The sequence below is a fragment of the Gymnogyps californianus genome, chromosome 24 (assembly GCF_018139145.2).
Source record: "Gymnogyps californianus isolate 813 chromosome 24, ASM1813914v2, whole genome shotgun sequence".
Classification (NCBI taxonomy): domain Eukaryota; kingdom Metazoa; phylum Chordata; class Aves; order Accipitriformes; family Cathartidae; genus Gymnogyps; species Gymnogyps californianus.
Window position 1 is genome coordinate 4,097,524 of NC_059494.1, and position 18,643 is coordinate 4,116,166.

At 49.8% G+C, this 18,643-nt stretch overlaps 1 protein-coding gene across 1 annotated transcript; it reads left to right on the top strand.

Moving 5' to 3' along the window:
* The first annotated feature begins 1,937 nt into the window (after positions 1-1,937).
* On the top strand, positions 1,938-12,395 carry LOC127025586 (tyrosine-protein kinase ZAP-70). The gene is made up of 12 exons (XM_050910633.1): positions 1,938-2,339; positions 3,691-3,851; positions 4,509-4,647; positions 6,217-6,295; positions 7,034-7,074; positions 8,286-8,334; positions 8,938-9,118; positions 9,818-10,024; positions 10,291-10,483; positions 11,120-11,260; positions 11,793-11,905; positions 12,272-12,395. Exons 1-12 carry the CDS (start codon positions 1,938-1,940, stop codon positions 12,393-12,395), a joined length of 1,830 nt encoding a protein of 609 aa, XP_050766590.1.
* The last annotated feature ends 6,248 nt before the right edge of the window (positions 12,396-18,643 follow it).

Genomic DNA, 18,643 nt, shown 5'->3' on the forward strand with positions numbered 1-18,643 from the left:
CAGACTGGCAGGTCTGCCAAGACCCCACTTTGCTTCATTTGATGAATTTGATGAAAGGGGCTTCACAACTCAGGCTTATTTGTGCTGCGCCTGATACGGTTTACGCTAGTCCCGCACCCAAGCTGCAAACGCCACTGACGGCTTCCTGTTGTGGTTTCCTGCCTCGGCTAAAACGCCTCCTCGGCAGAGCCTGCTCTCCCTTCCTGTTCTCATAAGGGCCATTTCTGGGCTTAATGAAGACAACAAACAAATAGGTAGAGAAGAGTCTGGTTGCCATAAATCCAACTCCTCGTGGGTCTTTGCTGTTGTAGGCTGAGCAGAGCAGGGTGCACAAAACAGAATGGTTTCTCCTGAGCAGTTTCCTCCTGACCCCTATCCCATTCCTGCCAATACAGAGCACGAATCCAGCCAACCCCTTCCCAGCTCCAGCAGTCCCAGAGGCTGGCAGGAGGCAGCCCTGTCGCTATGCTGCTGAACGGGGTGAAGCAGGCTGGGTGAGACAGAGCAGAGCTGACCACAAGCCCAGGCACAGCTCCAGCCACTGCCTGAGAGCAAAGGCCACTTCTGGAATAGTGCAGTGGTCCCAACCCATCGGGCAGTGACTTCTCCCATCATGTTCAGAAATGAGAGTTATGTTGGGAAGAATCAGGGCAAATACCCAGCGCGCTGGCCGAAGAGCCAGTGTTTTCTTTACTCTGAACGCGAGTGACGCATTTGCGGGAAATACAGATGGAGACAAACACTCTCATGTTTTTGGGGTCAGCATCTGTGCAATGACAATATCAAAGATCAGACTCCAGGGAACAAATGAGACCCTTCGAATATGATAGTGTTTCCATTAATCACCGGAAATTGGCTTCTGTTTGTGGGTGGGATTTTAGATGATTTGATACAAGACCTATAGCTCTTTGGCAGCAGGGGCTCTGCAGTGACTCGGTCAACAAAGTGCCATTTCTCGCTGGATTCCCACTGCGAGCTGGTGCTGCAGCAACACGGTGGTAGGTTCGTTTCTGGTTTTAGGCTGTTCTGAACAGGGGGCTCCAGTAACGCTTGCACGTTGCAGCTCGACAGAGACAGTGGGATTAAACTCACTTTGCAGTGATGGCTTGCCACATCTGAGCTCCGGCTTTCTCTGGAGCATGTGCACAATGTAGAAATAGGAACTGCCAAACGGGATCAGAATATCAGCCAAATTCAGAAACCAGCCTGCATCAGGTATCGTGGGAAAAAATCCTTAAATTTTTCAAGAGATAATTAGAGGAAGGTTTCTTCTTGTTCGTGTCAACTGATGGTTAATGTCTGCCCAGAAGCACTTGGGTTTATCTTTATCTCCTATTGCTGTGTTTGGTGCAATTGTGTATCTAAATGTTTTTTAGACATTTAATATCCATCTCGTGTTTTAATCTTATTGCATTTAAGATTTTGGCCTTATAGACCCTCACGGCAAAACTAATTTATTCAGAGAGGCAAAAGAATTTCCTTTTATTGTGAACAGGGCTGGAGAGAAAATGGTAGGAAGTCAAAGCTAAAAACTTCGGGATGAATGTAAGAAGCATATTTTTAATAGTGAAGGTAATTAACCATTGGAACAATTCACTGTAGGATTCGGTGCATTCTCTATTGCTTGAAATCTTTAAATCGAGATCAGATGGATTTTTACTTACACTTTCTACCTCCATTCAGGGCGGGATAGAGGAATCACTGTGGGATTCTCTGGCTGGAGACATGAATGCACCCACTGCTACTCTCCATGCGATGTTTGAAATGACCCTACAGATAGTCAGCTGAGGGCTGAAGAACCTCTAGACAGATGAATCTGAATTCCAATTAAACCTTTTTGCAAAATTATATATCAGTGAAGAATTTTGCTTCTGTCTTCCAGATCGAGCACCAGCGGTGCGTGAGCCGATCCAAGCAGTCCCGGTAAGCGCACAGAGATGCCAGATGCTGCTGCTCACCTGCCCTTTTACTATGGCAGCATTGCCAGGTCAGAAGCGGAGGAGTACCTCAAGCTGGCGGGGATGTCGGATGGCCTGTTCCTGCTGCGGCAATGCCTGCGCAGTCTGGGGGGGTACGTCCTCTCCATGGTCTGCAACCTGCAGTTTTATCATTACGCCATCGAGCGCCAGATGAACGGTACCTACGCCATTGCGGGGGGCAAAGCACACTGTGGGCCAGAGGAGCTCTGCGAGTTTTACTCCAAGGATGCCGACGGGCTCTGCTGCACCCTCCGCAAGCCCTGCAACCGCCCCAGTGGTGTGGAGCCCCAGCCCGGTGTCTTTGACAGCATGAGGGACAACATGGTGCGTGAATATGTCCGGCAGACGTGGAAACTAGAGGTACTGGCCATTGCCAAAGGTGGTGTGGGACTGTGCAAGGAGTGCTCCTTGGGGGCTTACTGCCGCTTGCCGCCCTGACCTCCTCTGTCGCTGTCATCCCCCTCTTACAGCATGGTAAAGCAAAGACCTTCTCCTCGGAGGCTGCTGGCCTCTCTCTTAAATCTCTCTCTTTTCCAGTTTCTTCTTCAGAAGCAGCTCTAAGTATCTTCCCAAGCCTTCAGACTCTTTCTCTGAACAGCTGGTGGTGTGTCTGCTCTGCAGGGCGTTGCAGCTTACTGCCCACTTTGCAAGCATTTCCCCATGTGCCATTTGCTCCTCTGCAGCACATGGGATGCTCGCTGCAGTTAGACCAATGCTCTCCACGTGAGGTGCCTGTGCCTCCATAACATTGTGCCGAAGATGTAATGAAACCAGACTTAAATTCTTGCTCAGGTTTTCCTCGCTCTTTGAAGTCAGTGGCGGTTTTGCCTATGAGGCTGAGGTACTGGGTACTGGATCAGGTCTGTCTGTTATCTAAATTTAAAAATAGCTACAGACAGGTTCCTGCATTTTATTGCAGGCCGGAATATATATAATATATGTATAGGCAAAACTCTGTAAATGGTCACACTGGCAGCCACGTAATTAATTTCCTTCTACCTGCTGTGACCTTGACAGCGGCTACTCAGACACTCCTGAGTCCTCGCAGAAAGGTGGCTCAGGCATTCTCCTCATGGAGCCTTTCTAGGAAAGATCTCTAAATTTGGCCTATTTTAGACCAAAGGTGCTTGACAGGAGGAGGTATTCTATAGCGTTTCTCCATGAAAGTGATCTGTGCACACTGATAGATAACACAAAGGACATTGCCACCTACTGGCAAACGAAAAACTACAGTTGTTTATAAAGTGTGTGGGGCCAGTGAAATTAATTTAGGGTTTTCCACATGATTTCCGACTGCACTGCTCTTGACAGGTTGTAGTGTCTGGGGACAGTGAGCAGCCAGGAAGGCAGAAGCACTAGAAAGAGGTCCTGCTTTCCCAGGAATACGAGGCTGAAAGACAACCCGCGAGCCTGACGTCAAGATGCCCCATACGAGTATGATGACTTCTCTCTTCCCTCACCAGCAAGTCAATGGACTTCAGCTGGATTCGAGGGATGGGACCAATTTAGATAAGCAAGGAATTCTGCTCTGCAGCAGAACAGAATTCAACCCACTATTGCTATAGGCATGATTAAGGCCACAGGCACTTCAATTACGAGACCTTCCAAGTTTCCTGTGTCATCTGCCCAAAAGGATGCAAAATAAACTGTGCTGAAGCCATGCAACAATGCAGCAACATGGCAGGAGGTCTAATTTATCACTCTTTTCCAGGGGGATGCACTTGAACAGGCCATCATAAGCCAGGCTCCACAGGTGGAGAAGCTCATTGCCACTACAGCCCATGAGAGGATGCCCTGGTACCATGGCAGCATCGCCCGGGATGAAGCTGAACGGAGGCTCTACTCAGGGGCACAACCTGATGGGAAATTCCTGTGAGTAGGCAAAACCCTGGCACATGCTGTGATCCCTGTACTTTTTACCATTTCCCCACCTCCACTGCCCTGTAGCTATTTGTTTCACATGACAGTTCCTGAGAGGAGGTTTAGCTGAATATGGTCAGACTGTGGTTACAGATCTTTCAAAGACAGGATCTGACACCCCAAACCTATTATTGTCCAGACAGTGTCTGGCCTCCATGAAGAGCCAATCTCGAGCTTTATTTGTTTCTCATGTTTAGATATCTCTATGAAGTATGCTTGTTAATGCACCGGATGATACGAGATATAGGGTTCAGTTGGTGAAGACATTTAACACTAACATGTAGACAATGTATTGCCAATAAAATACAGGACAAAGCATTTGCTGTGCTTCTCTGCTGAGGTGAGACAGCCCTTAATTTCATTATCTCCTGAATGAGTTAGGGAAAGAAAGGATTAGCTGGAGAGGGTTGAGGAGAGGGGCAAGAGACTGAAGGTGAAGAAGGGTCCCTCCTCAGCCTCTGCAGAGGGCTGTCGGGAAGGTGGCAATTCCAACAGTGGGATGCAGGGACACCTTACCAAGTGCCCACCCAGCTACCCACCACTGCTGCAGCCATGATAATTTGCAGGGCAAAACCTAGAGTTGCTTTTAATAGTTCTCCTTCCTATCAGGCTGAGAGAAAGGAAGGAAAACGGCACCTACGCTCTCTCCCTTGTCTATGGCAAAACAGTGTATCACTATCGGATAGACCAGGACAAGTCCGGCAAGTACTCCATCCCCGAGGGGACCAAGTTCGACACGCTCTGGCAGGTACTGTACTGTGGGATGCTGACCACTGGTATCCTAATAAAGCAAAGGCACTTTTCCCTTGTTATAGCTGCACATGCCTTGAGGGACAGGAAAGGCCATGTGGAGCTTTAAAGGCTTTAAGACCGTACATGCGTGGTTGTAGTCCCTTCCAGAAAACCCTTACAGTCCCTGGGTCTGGCTATCTATCACCTCATTGCATTTATTTCTGTGCACTCCTAGCTAAGTAGATCTAAGTCTGGGATATCACAGCAGCTCTGAAATAGTGCTGGCTTTACCACTGCCTTCATGCCTTACATCGGTCTGGTGCCTCTCCAAGGAAACAAGAGGATCAGTGCTTTTCCTTTCTAGCTTTAAGCCAGGGTACTTGAGATGGTTATATTTATTAATTACACTTGCACCCCATCAGCAAACATCACACATTCAACCACAGCCTGCACCTCGGACCTCTGCCTGCAGCAAGCCCCCATGAGATTGCTCATCCCAGGCTGTCCCTCCTGCATGTCCCCCACACTGCTCCTGGACCAGCAAAACTGTTGCGTGCACATTGCCACTTTATGGTCCAAATGACTGACTTCTGTGCAAAGACTAGGGGAGGCCAAAAGTCGTGAGCCAGCTGCCAAAATCTTTACGTGACTGAAGATCAAAGTGCCAGGAGACACATCCTACCAGCCCTGAGAGTCAGGGGCTTTGGGAAGCAGAGATGGCTGTAGTGCCCCAGCAGTCCTCATGAGGGTGGGGCAGGGTTTTTAGGGAATGTGACACATGGTCCAGCCACTCTTGGCACTGCTGGGGAGTTGCATGCCCCCCCAGAGCCCAGCTCTGCCCGTGGCACACACCTCGGACCTGCTCCAGGGAACGGATACCAGTGCTTCCTCCTGGGCAGGGCTGTCTCGGGGACAGTAACTCTGTTTTGCTGAATTTTCCAAATTCCCAGGACTGTTTTCACTCTGAATTTTATTGAAAACAAAGACTTTGGGGCATTTTTATGGCAACAGAACCGTGCCAGGCTCCCAATTGCAGATGAAATCTGAGCCAGACAGGAGGGGAAGAGAAAGCCTTGTCTCCCTTGTGGTCCAGTGGCCAGGGGCTGGGCTGGTTGTCTCCCGCCAGAGTCAAGTCCCCACTGTGCTTGAACCAGCGGCTGCTGCAGTGAAAAACTGCCCGGGATCCACAGAGCTAACCCTGGGGTTCCTCTGGGAAAGCAAAAGGTTTCTCTCAGACTTTATCAAACACAATACAACTTAAAAACCTTTCTGCCTGGGACAGCAATAACAGTACACTGAAAATGCCCTACCCAGCTCTCCTACTGGAGATTTTCCTTTTGTCTTTCTTCGGTCCTTATTTAACTTCCCAAGTTCTTCCCAGCTCTGGCAGATATCCAGGTATGCAAGCGCTGACTCTAGGAGATCCCTGAGTGCATAGATAGGAGAGGAGAGAAAGAAATAGTCTAGTCCCTGTCTGCCATAAATCTGAGAGAAATCATTACCATAAGCCACACAAGTTGCCTGCAAAATAAAGAGATTATTTTCTTGTCACAATATTCTCTTTTTCCTCCAATTCCTTTCCCAGTTGGTGGAGTACCTAAAACTCAAACCGGATGGGCTGATTTTCTACCTGAGGGAAACCTGCCCCAACCCCAACATGCCAGGTGAGCTGACATCTCTCAATGCCATCCCTGGCCTCAGTTTACCACCAAGTGTGGCCAGCTTGAGCAGCACTGAGCCAAGTTTCCTTTACCGTGTCCAACCTTGCTCAGACCTTGGTGGTGAGGAAACAGTGAGGTCTCTGCTCCTCTGGCAAACTGGGCAAGTCTCACATCATGTTGTCTGCTGAAAGTGGCCACTCTCCAGGCCTGGCCTAGGGTGGCCCAAAGACAGGAGCAGATGGGGGAATCAGTGCTCCCAAATGGATTAGGGATTTCTGGTGCCAAACAGACGGCTTCTGAAAAATGACCTGCTTTTTAGGCAGCAGGAAACAACATGTCCTGCAAGTCTGGCTCCTGGTGGGTCTCTTGAGCTGAACACTCAAAACCATGGGTCACTTTGTCCTCGTCCAAGTGTCACAAACATCACTTCAGAGCCTGCCCATGGGACCCTCGCTCTCCTGGGCAGGGGGCTCTGGGGTACAGCTCAGCCAGTCCCTGCTCTGGGACCGAAGGAGACTGTAGGGTGCTCCAGGGGCCTGCACTTCCCCTCAGGGCTGGTCTGGGAATACTGCCCACATCCAGGCACATTTCCACACCTTTTTTGGCTAAAGCTGTGGAAACTGTCCTTTGGGGATGGGGATCAGACACAGGTGTCCACAGAGTCCTTCAAGGACTGATGCTCTGATCCTGTTTGGGGCATAGGCAGACTCTTAGTAACAACTTCTCTCTCCTGATTCACAGCATCTGCAGCACCGGTTCCACCAACCCACCCCTCCATGAGCGTAAGTTTTGGGGAGGGTCTGTTTTATTGGTACCTCAGTGGTTCAATGTTACTGCATTTCAAGCTTGCTGATCAAACTCTGCTCTTCAAACTCTTTTCTTCTCTAAAACTCAATAACTCAAATGGAATATATTAAGCCCAGCTGCAATGCTGTCCCCTTTCCAGCTTGGATGGGGACGAGGAATAGCTGGGCACAGCTACCGTTAGAGCTGAAAATGGTTTCCATTCATACTGTGCCCCTTGCAACATGTGGGCCTGTCCTTGGGGAGCCCTCTCCTCCCTGCCTCCTTGCCAGGCAGGAGCGAGGAAGACGTGGTCGGATTCTGGGAACACTCAGCCTTGCTGCTGGCTGCTGGCCACCAGCCAGGTCTTTGTGCTCCCTCTGCGTCCCTGGCCTCAGGGTACGTCTGTGCTCAGTCACCGCTCCGAGTGCCGAGCAGTGTTGAAACCAGCTAGTTTGGGCTATACGAGCAGCCCATCCCAGAGCCCAGCGGAGGCTAAATAAAGGCCTGAGCATTCACCCATCTTCTCAGAGAGCTTTCACAATCTGCGGTGGGCTCCCATGTCCCGGCGACTCTGCTGCAAGCAGCACTGGCGTTCAAAGCTGGACAAATGTGTACCATACTGCTTTGTCGCTGTCTCCTTTTGGGACAGTGGCTGTATACAGTGTCCGTGCGTGCTCGCAGGGGCCACTCTTCGGGCAGGCAGGTGTGCCAGCTGCAAGCTGAGCTGCCTCCGGGCTTCCCTTCGCTCCCTGTCTCAAAGCAAGCTGCAGAGACTTGACTGGGATGACCCCCGCTGCTGCAGGAGACTTGTCACTTTGGGATGGGGCAAGCAGAAGGGGCAGAGAGCAAAATGCAGCCCTGTGTGCATGTCCCTCACTGCTCAGGTAAACACAAAGCCCTCAGCACCTCACCCTGCACAGCCCGTGGGCTGGGTTACTGGAGGGCGATGCTGCATTCAGGCTCCATGGCACTGAATCTCCCCAGGGTCTGATTCCTGCTGTGGGAGTACCTGCCAGCTGGGACTGGAAGAGAAAATTTGGCTTGATACCACTCCAATCTCTTGTGCCTACCTCAGGGCCTTTTAGAGGGAATCACCAGCTGGGACTCTGTTGGGCTGCAGAGGCTCCCCATTCCTCTCCTCTCCCATTTCGAACTGAAGCAGTTTCCCCTGGCTCCTTTATCCACTTTACCCCTGTTTCTTTTCCAGAGACACCTTGGGCCTCTCAATGCAGACGGATACACACCAGAGCCTGTAGGTGAGCATCTTTGAAAGCCCTCTCCTCCTAACAGGAGACAGGACCTGCGGATGTCACAGGAGCCATGGGGGTTACCTGACACATCTATATCACTTTCTGGTCAAAGAGCTGTGCTACAAAGCCCCTTTCTTACAAAGGCACCCAGGAGCATCCCAGTCGTTTCAGGGTCCTGAGACAAGAATATTGCAAAACTGTTTGCCCACACCTAGCTCCCAGTAAATCAAGCCCTATCCCATTTCCCATCGTACCCAGTAAATCAACCCTGTCCTATTCCCCGTCTTCCATCCTGCCTACTAAATACTCAGTGTATTCAGTTATATTTCAGTGGGGTGAAGTCATGCACATGCCCAGGTCCTGCACAGTCTGATATGTGGAGTGAGAATGCTCAGACACCTCTCCCCATCCTAGCTCCTTCAGCAGCTGTAACTAGGAGAGGCCATGGGTTGTGAAAGGAAGGGAGATGCCCAGGAGGGAGGCTTGAATGCTGGAGCTTGAAGGAGAATTGGCCAAGAGACTAGGGAAAACCTTCCCAATCAGTGAGGGAGAAAGGGATGGGGAAGGGTACGTCGTTTACATTTATAAACAACTGTATCTCTTGGGAAGGTGCAGGAAAGTCACGCCTGTTACCTATGGACACCAGTGTCTACGAGAGCCCGTACAGTGACCCTGAGGAACTGAAGGATAAGAAACTTTTCCTGAAGAGGGACCACCTGATGATCGATGAAGTGGAACTGGGGGCAGGAAACTTTGGCTGCGTCAAGAAAGGAGTCTACAAAATGAGAAAGTGAGTGCTGCCCTGAAGGATGCTGAGGAAGCTGGAGGAGGGTGCTCCAGGCTGAGCTCAGAGGTGTCCCCAGCTATCCTGTTTCTAGCTAGATGGACCCTAAAGTGATAATGGGGTGGAGGTATAAGAGATACTCTGAAAGGTTAGTGATGACTTTCCATGGACTTTCAGTGACAGCCTCGTTGCCCTGAGAGTGTAATCTGCACTGCACACTCCCGGACATAAGACTACCACTTCTGAAGGCATTTGCTGGGCTCAGAGGAGCAAGTCCATGTTTCTGAGGTCATCTTGGTCCATGTCAGGGCAAAAGGAGTGAGACTGAGGAGATGTGCCATCCTTGGCTCTGTCGCTGGTTGTCTATGAGTCCACAAAGATGGCCTTTGCCCACTTCGTGCCTGAGTTTCCCCCTTGAAAAATGGCAATGATGATGCAGATCTCAGTGTGTGAGGTGATGTGCCTTCAGATCTACAGATGGCAATACTGGCCTACGCTTATAAGGGTGAGGTGATCCTTTTCTCTTTGGCCTTCTAGCAGGCTTGGGATACCAGTATTGTGCAGGGCTCTGCCAAAACAGGCTACTGAGATTGCCGTTGAGAGATCAAACAGTATCACGTGAGAAGCAGTTTGCATTCCTGGCTGTGAAACATGACTCCAGCTGCTGTTTTGTTCATCCCTGTGTTCCCCTTGCACCCTGTGCAGGAAGCAGATTGATGTGGCCATAAAGGTGCTGAAGAGCAACAACGAGAAAACAGTGAAGGATGAAATGATGAAGGAAGCCCAGATCATGCATCAGCTGGACAACCCCTACATTGTCCGCATGATTGGAGTCTGTGAGGCAGAATCCCTGATGCTCGTGATGGAGATGGCTTCTGGAGGGCCACTCAACAAGTTCTTGGCTTCCAAGAAGTGAGTATTGAATAAAATGTGGCTGGCTGATTTTCTGCACTTCTCATCAAACTCTCTGCTGTCAGGAGAACCTAGCTTTGTAGGTGGAGGGAAGCTGATAACAGCAGGAAGAGATGTCTTTTCATGTGATGTAACAGGGACTGATGCTTCTGGAGCAGAGATGTCCACGTTCATTCTCCCTTGCAGCTAGAAAACTTGGAGAGGACCATGGTGTACAGAGTAATGGCAGGTCCTTTATTACTGCATTGTCGTTTCATCTTCCCCAGAGACGAGATTACAGTCAGCAATATTGTGGAGCTGATGCACCAAGTATCCATGGGGATGAAGTACTTGGAGGAAAAAAACTTTGTCCACAGGGACCTGGCAGCCAGAAATGTCCTGCTGGTCAACCAGCATTATGCCAAGATCAGTGACTTTGGACTCTCCAAGGCTCTTGGTGCTGATGACAGCTACTACAAGGTAAGTGTAAGCACAGCAAAGGATCCAGATAGCTAGCAGGAGCCCTCCTGGCTGGGGGGCTGAGACCCCCAGAGGCAGGGGGTCTGGGCTTTTCCCAGGAGCCCTGCTGCATGACCACATCACACTCTGGCTGGCCTCACTGCTGTGACATTAAAAGGGGCTTTGCAAAGGTCCGAGTGGCAAGGAGGAAATTCAGACGGATGCAGAGGCAGCGAGGGGGATGCAGTGCAGTGGGATGACAGGAGAGAGAAGACAGGAGAGGAGCCAGAGCAGAGAGCAGGAAAGAGAAGGTGATGAAGAGTGAGCCAGGGCTGATCTTCCCAGCAGTGTGCACCAGTGCGTGACCGCACTGAGCCCCAGGGCTGGGGTGCGGGAAGAGGGTGGCACCGTGGGACAGCATCCTGCACCCAGGGATGGCTGAGCAGGGTCAACAAGACAGCAGGACCTGGCCTGGGGTTTGGGGCTCAGGGCTTAGGGCTCGGGGCTTGGGCCCTTGAGCTCCCAGCCCAGGGCAAGGGGATTTTTTCAGCAGCATGGGATTGCATTTGACACAAACATTTAGCAAAGCAGAATTCAGGTTCAGCTGATACCAGTCTGTGTCTCAGGGTGGAAATGTTCCTCTTTGCTTTGCTACAGGCCAGGACAGCAGGAAAGTGGCCCTTGAAATGGTATGCCCCAGAGTGCATCCTCTATCACAAGTTCTCCAGCAAGAGTGATGTATGGAGCTACGGCGTGACCATGTGGGAGGCCTTCAGCTACGGGCAGAAACCATACAAGGTGAGACAGAGCTGGGTCCATCACAGATGGATGCCACAATCTCGTCTCCCACTCTATAACAGGCTGACACACACTGAAACTACAATTTCCATTTCCTTGCGTGGGTGCTCTTCCCACTGTTGAACAGAGGGGAAAGGAGACAGGCTCACTTCCACTTTATGAAAGGCACAAATGAGATTGTTTGGATCCTGCAGCTTTGTGTTCATTTAAGGGAGAAGAAACAGAAAACAAAACAAATTCATTTGGGTTTGAATCAAAGCAGATCTTCTCTTTGATCCTTCTGCTCACTTGCAGAGCTGAAAAATCAGTTGCTCAGCCACTGCTCTGCCCATGCTTGGGATGCGGTCGGCAGGCTGGGCTGGCCACAACGTGAGACATCGCTGCTGGGTGCCAGGATTGAAAACAGTGACTGTATGGGGTGTGTGGTGCATGGATCCAAAGAATTACCCCAGGCCCAGCTCTAATCTGTCTCTTCTAACCCTGTCGCCAGCTCCAAAATCATTAAAGCATTTCCCATTTGATCCTATCCTAGAAAATGAAAGGCCCAGAGGTCATCAGCTTCATAGAGCAAGGGAAGCGCATGGACTGCCCCACAGACTGCCCGGCAGAGATGTACGCCCTCATGCAGCAATGCTGGACCTACAGGTAAGGCTTTCACTAGCTCAACTCTTTGCTGGGTGGCAGGTCCATCAGAACAGCACACGCTGTCTGGATGGTGACAACACAAAGCAAATGGTGTCTCCTGCCTTGGTCTCATTCCCCAGTCCGTGATGAATGATGCACCTATTTCTTTATTATCATTCCCCTCCATTTGCCTGTATCAATCCTGGAAGATGTCAGAGCCTCTGTGCCTTTGACCCTCTCCATCCCAGAAAAGTCTCAGCTGCCCTCCTAAGCCCTGGTACAACTGGGCTGCTGTTCTCCCCCAGGTTCTTCTGTGCTTGGTATCTTCTCATTGCATCAGTCCACTTTTGTCCTTTCTGTTGACTCTGTTCCTTTCTGCCCTTGCAGATGGGAAGAGCGTCCAGGATTTATTACTGTGGAAAACATAATCCGCTCCTACTACTACAGTATTGCTACCAAGACAGAAAATGGGCCAGAGACAGAGGACAACTCAAAAGCAACTCTTCCTTGAGTTTGCTTCTCTGCTCCTCAACACACACCCTTCCTGCATGGGACCTGGAAAGGCTCTTTGCGAATTTTTGCTTTAATCTCTCAAATGCTGGTTTTGTTTCTCAAGTAGTTCCAGAACTAAGAACCTGGGAGACAATGCTGTCATAGCAGACAAGGGCACTCAGCTGTGCCTCATGTCTTCAAACAGCCGGCCATGATTTTCATCTCCAGCCTGACCCAGCACAGGACAGTACAGACAGTATTATAGTTCCTTCTTACCCACTTCCAAAACTATCCCAGGACCTCAGAGCTTCATGCCTACCAGGCTCACTAAGGATGAACTGTGTTGGCTCCAGCAGACCTGGATTTTTCCAGATCCCTTAAAAAAAAATTCTTTCACAGGAAACCACCAAGTACACATTTCTGGTGAGGTTTGCATGGGGTGTGACATAGGACAGGGAGCCATCGAGTCCCCTTCCCCTTGGCTTACGGCAAGAAGCAGCTGGTGTGCTGCTTGCTCCCAGGAGAGACAGGGAGGAGCAGTGGGGCAGAGCTGCATGGTGCCACTGCTTTGTCCTCCATGCTCCCTGCCAGCTGTAGCTCTTATGCCCCAGGGCACTGCCATGTGCCTGTTCAGGACAGAGCACGGTGTACATCGCCCCTGCACTGCCACAGCCCTCCAAGGTGTGGTTATGGCTCCTGAAACAACTAAACTCCTAGGACCCATTGCTCACCTCCTGGATCCCATCTGGCCTGTCTGTGCTAATGAAATAAGCGTCTTGCTTTTCAAGCCTGAAAATTGGTCATCCTGTAAATAAACTATTCTATATTTTTTAACATACCTATGGCTCAGACTATTGAACTATCATAAATGTTTGCAACTGCTTCAAGCTGACAAGAAAATAATTGCAATTTCCCTCCACTAGGCCAGGGTTTCCCTCCTTGTTGCTCTCCATAACCCTGCAGAGTCACCAACCTGGTCACCCTTGGGCTGGCTTCACTGCAGAGCTGGAGCTTTCTTGCAGCTTTCTTGCAGCTAATGGCACATACAGCTGCTCAGCTGAGTCCACTGTGGAAACCCACCTATCAAGGCCTGTACTGGTGTGCCCCCGCCCCCGGATGCAGTGGATTACCCATGTTGGGGGGACTGTGGTCTGCACTGTTGCAGAGAGCAGAGTGGTTGTGAAGGCTGGGGAAACAGGGGAAGCAGAAGATCAGAGCCCTGAGATACAGTGAATAGAAAAGCTTATCTCTCACCATCTTCTGGTATCTGAAAGCCACACAGTAGCTCACACAGAGTACCTTGTCCAGGAGGTAGAATAAACAGCTACAGTCCAGGCCAGGGCACAGGCCAGGCCCTTATCTAAAACCTTAATGGGAGGTGGATTTGATCTGAAGACAATGGTTCCTGGGGAGCATTCAGGCATGAGGCCTAGATGAACCTCTCGGTAGTTAGCCTGTTTAAGCAGTCAGAGAACTTAGGTCTGATGAAAAACAAGGGTGTTCCCCTCTCCTTGCTTAGAATACAGCCTCCAGTGACACCAACTATTTATGTGCCAAAAGATTTTCTCTCTCAATCCCATTAGCTTGTCCTGTATGCTTGAGAACTATGGACATATTATCCCTACCAGCAGAGGGGAAAACAGAGGTATCAGAGGAGAAAGTGGCTTGTTCCTCTTTGTTCAGTGAGTTAGTGGCAGAGACAGGGAAAAAATTATCCCCTATGTCATGTTTTCCTCCCAGAGAAAGCAGCTATTTTGCTGGAAAAGAGAAGGTTCGATGTGCTTTCTACTTGAAAACCACTGCCAAAACATTTTGTTCAGACTTTTATTTCAAAACAAATCCATTTTCTGGTTTGAAATAATTTCTCATATTAAATTTTCAGCTAACTCGTTGCTGGTATTTTTTCAAATGGGGAAGGAAAGTACCAGAGAAGTCATATTCCCAGAGGAACTTCTGGTTTAGTTGGAGACAATTTCAAGCGAGTGTGAGTGCCCCACCCTGACAGACAGGATGTAAATCCCTTGAGGTTATGTCAGAAGAGTAAGGGGCAAGGGCTTCTCCTCTGGAAAGCCATCTGGGATGTGGATGTTGCTCTGGCTGTTCCAAGAGCATCGCAAAATGTCAGGAGTTGCTGTGGGGGGAAAAGGGAGTGAGACAACCAGGACCCAAAGTCACAGGGCTCTGTGACTCCTGCTTTTGGCATGTGCGGGGCCTGACAGTCACCCCCAAGGGGAATCTCCTTCGACTTCAGGCACTGCCCCCCTCCTGGGCATCCCCAGTCTGCAATCACAGAAGGGGCTCAGCCCTCTCAGTAAGACACATCTCCAGGTCCCACAGTGCAATGGCCCTGCAGACCAGGACAGCCTCTCTTCTTCCCCACCCACAGCATGGATATGTCCAGCTTTGTCCTCTCTCCTCACCCACTGCTGGCAGGTCCAAATATTGAAACTCTCTGCTGGACCTTTCAGTCCTTTCGCTGACTGATCCAGAGGCACTGGGTGTTAGAGAAAGAGCTGTGTCACTGATAAGATAAAGGCAGAAGCTGTAGTTAGCACAGACTCAGAGCTCAGTGCTCTATGTCTGATTCTGCTCTCCCATAAACTACCTCAAATCCTCTGTTTTCTTGCTGACCTCTCCTTACCTCCTTCTCTCCACTTGCCCATTTCCCGCTGTTTTACCTGAATCCTTAAAGCTCTTCTGATCCTTGCACTCTCCATCTTGCAAGGGAAAAGATGAACTACTTCTAACTAAGCACCCACAGCAATAACGTGAGACATGATAAAGTACTGGTGATCATGTCTGATCAACACTATGTAACACTCTGTCATATCACCAATGCTGATCTATCTCATTCCAACCTATCTTATCACCAATAAGCCTATCTTATCACCAGTACAGGCCTATTCATCAATTGCACATATCACAAGGACATACTGACCTTTTATCTCTTTCAGCTATCTAGGCACTTTCATTTTGTTCAGCAGCACAGTTAACTACGTGACTAACAGCTCTGTGCTCACTGACCTTTGTATCATACCCCTAAGTAATTTACTGAACCAATGCAAAAATATGTTTCCAAAGCTAGTGCTGGATATTTTCCCCTCTCTCCCCAAGAAGTGCTGCCCGTGAGGTTCCTCAGGGCATGGCTCAGCACTGGCAATGGTACTCCTGCTGTGCTGCTGGGCTGTCCTCTCTCCGGTGAGCCTGGCCAGCAGTTAAGCTGCTCGGTTTCAGCTGCTTTCTGGGCCTTCTGTATGGAATTCCTGTATAGCACAGAAGGCAGAACTAGAAGCACTAGGCAGAGAGAGCGGACCAGCCCGAGGGAAGAGCACTGGCTGGCTCCACGGCAGCTGTCTCCATGCAGCCTTTGCTGAGATGAGCTACGCCAGCACTCAGACCTGCTCCATGTTTGGGGAAAGGGCAGGTTTGCATTTTCAAGATCTCTGTCCTGCTGGATGGCTCCAGCTGTTGGCAGCTTGGAGACACTGCAAGGGCACAGCACAGACCTACTTACCATCATCATCCTTCTTGTTACAAAATGTCTGGCAACCATGAAGTCACAGAATGCTTTGGTCCTGCCCTGATAAAATACACCTCAAAATCACAGATTTCTTCATAAAAGTCAGGTGAATCACTGATCCTACGCTGTCCCCTTCTCTCCCTGCATGATAGGAGATCAGCTTGTTTCTAATTACAGCAGAAGGAAGTGAGACAAGGGAAGGACGTGACTTGTCAGTGGTTGCACAGGGGCCTGGAAGAAAAGCTCCCATCCACCTTTGTTTTCATACTTTCATCTCCAGATGATGTCTTCTTTTTATGTTCAAAGGCCGTCACAGTTCAGAGAAGCTGAACAAGCCAAATGATGCCCCAGCACAAAGACTGCCATCCCATGCATCGATATACTCACTCAGCAGGGGCCCAGAATTAGCCAAGTCTTACTGTAGAGGCTTTTACCATCAACCCATTGCACATGAAGAAAAAAGGATGTGCAAGGCACTGGAAGATGCAAACCTAGGTGCAAAATTAGATGCTCTTCATTGACAAGAGGAGTGAAGTGATGAGGCTGGTTTAGGTATTAACAAATATCCAAGTCCTGAGGAAAAGAAACTCTCTTTTCACAGCAGGAGGAAATTACTTATTTTGCCACCAAGAAATCTGGTAGGGCAGGTGAGACTTGGACTGAGCCAAAAGGCCTTTTCTTCTTTTGTCTCTAGTTTTTTTAATGTTACCTTGGTTTTGCCCGTCAGATAGAAATCTCTGTGCTGGCAGGGGAAACTGTAAACATGTCTTCACAAGTGGTTTTTTTGATCAGCAACAGAAATCTTGGAAAATAAGAGAGGTGCTGGTACTGGTTGGGAGGCTGTTGGGGAGCGGTAGGAAATTCAGCATCACTCATCTCTTCTGACTTCTAATGATCCCATCTGAGGACAGGAGCATGCCTGCTGTGTCAGGACAGGCACCGGGACCCTGCCTGCCTGACCAGCTGGAGCCGCAGCACAGAGTCAGGCCCTGCAGTGAGCAAGGAGGTGCAGAGAGGCATCAGACACACACCATGTCACGAAAAGAGGCTATTTTTGTCCCTAACTGCCAGCAAACAGCGCAAGCAGTGACAGGTGGTTTCATCAGATAATTCTCTTGGTCGGTTTTTGTGGCCTTAAGCGATCAGCTTTGGTCAATGTAAGATTTTGCTCTGTTTCGTTTGCACAGGCAAATCAGGGTACGGTGGCTGGCATTCCCTCTGCCTCTTCAAGGCTTCTGCTCTGCTAAGATGGCAGTTTCGAGGCCTTGTTCATAAAGCCTGGAGGACTTGCGGGTACCCAGGAATTTGACTCTTGATCTGAGGTCCCTTTATGTCCCATCCTCCCTATCTCCTCCACTCCCTGCCTGTAACATCCAGCCTGTGCTTCTACTTGTAGCTCTGGGACAGCGTGAAGCCTCATGAGCAGAAATCATGGTCCAGAGTAACTGGGTGTTGAAAGGTTAAATAACCAATACCTTCAGTAAATATGTTTTACTATTAAATTAATCTATTAAGTAATCAACCAGTTTGTTGTTGCTGTTGCTGTAAAGGAACTGCTTTTCTTCTTCAGTCGCCTGGCTGGGACATTAGGCTGTCTGCTACATTGTCTGGGCAGCAAAAGGAAAAACAGCTCCAGAAAGAAATTTTAAAAACTAAAATGGCATTTGATCCATTTCTGTCCTTTTTTTAATCAGATTTTGTCAGAAATGCTGAAAGAGGGTAAAATATAGGGTAATCTGGACACTCTCTGTAGGTACATTTGGCACAACCCAGGTGTGCAGAGACCAGCGAGGGCAGCAGTCTCCGGGAAGGGCGACGGATCTGGCAGAGAAACAAGAGCAGTTTCCTTCCACTGGCTAAGCATAGCCGCAGGGAGCCCTGCTGTGGCTGAAGGAACTTGTGTTCTGGCCTTCATGGGCTGGAGGGCTCTTTATATGTGCTTCTCCTTGCAGACCAAAGCCTGAGCACATCCCCTGCAAGGTCCTACCCTCCAGCAGAGTCCCGCACCTCGCTCCCCAAGGGACCTCAGCTCATGCAGGGCTGTGCAGTGACTGCTTCTCCAGAACGAAACCACCCGCTGCAGGCCCAACAGCTGCACTACTGCTATTACTCACAGCATTCTTCCAATAAACTAATCAACGTGGTTGTTTTGTGTCCTCCCAAACACTTCCATCGTTCAGAGCTTGGCTGTGCTCCTCCTAAAGCTTGTACATGCATGTGCTTGTCTGCAGAGCGATTTTAAGTCCAACTGTCCTCGAGAGAAGGCAGCCGGGGGTCTTGCAGTCTGTCTGAAGGCTATGGATTTTTGCTGTTGGGAGCCTACCTGCATCTTGCATCAACGGAATATATCATTTGCAGATTCAGAAACAGTGGTAGGCTTGGCATGGTGCAGGAAGGAAAGGCAAGGCTATGACAATGCAGCACATTTGGCCTGAGGCTGAGCTTGGCTTGTGGTCTTTGCCTTCACTGTTGAAGCCCTAAGCTTGGCTGCAGAGCCCATTTCGGTCAGAAGAGAGCTAGCCGGCATGCTGCACCAGTTGCAGTCCCTCTGATGTGCAGAAGGATGGAGTGGCAAGTGACAACATTACTCAAACCCATCTCTCAAGTGCTGGGTGGCAGTTCCCAGTTTAGATTGGAGTGCAGGTCCACAAAGGCTCCCTGTCTGTAAAGCAGTTACCAGCACGTCTCTGAGCTAAGGCTGGGGCTGAGAGTCCTGCAGGAGCTGAGAGGAGCTCGGCTGAGAGGCT

Coding starts and splice junctions, on each gene's coding strand:
- LOC127025586 (XM_050910633.1), top strand. CDS start 1,938: ATGCCAGATGCTGCTGCTCACCTGCCCTTTTACTATGGCAGCATTGCC. Junction 8,335..8,937: donor ATACACACCAGAGCCTGTAG/GTGAGCATCTTT, acceptor TCTCTTGGGAAG/GTGCAGGAAAGTCACGCCTG. Junction 10,484..11,119: donor CTGATGACAGCTACTACAAG/GTAAGTGTAAGC, acceptor GCTTTGCTACAG/GCCAGGACAGCAGGAAAGTG.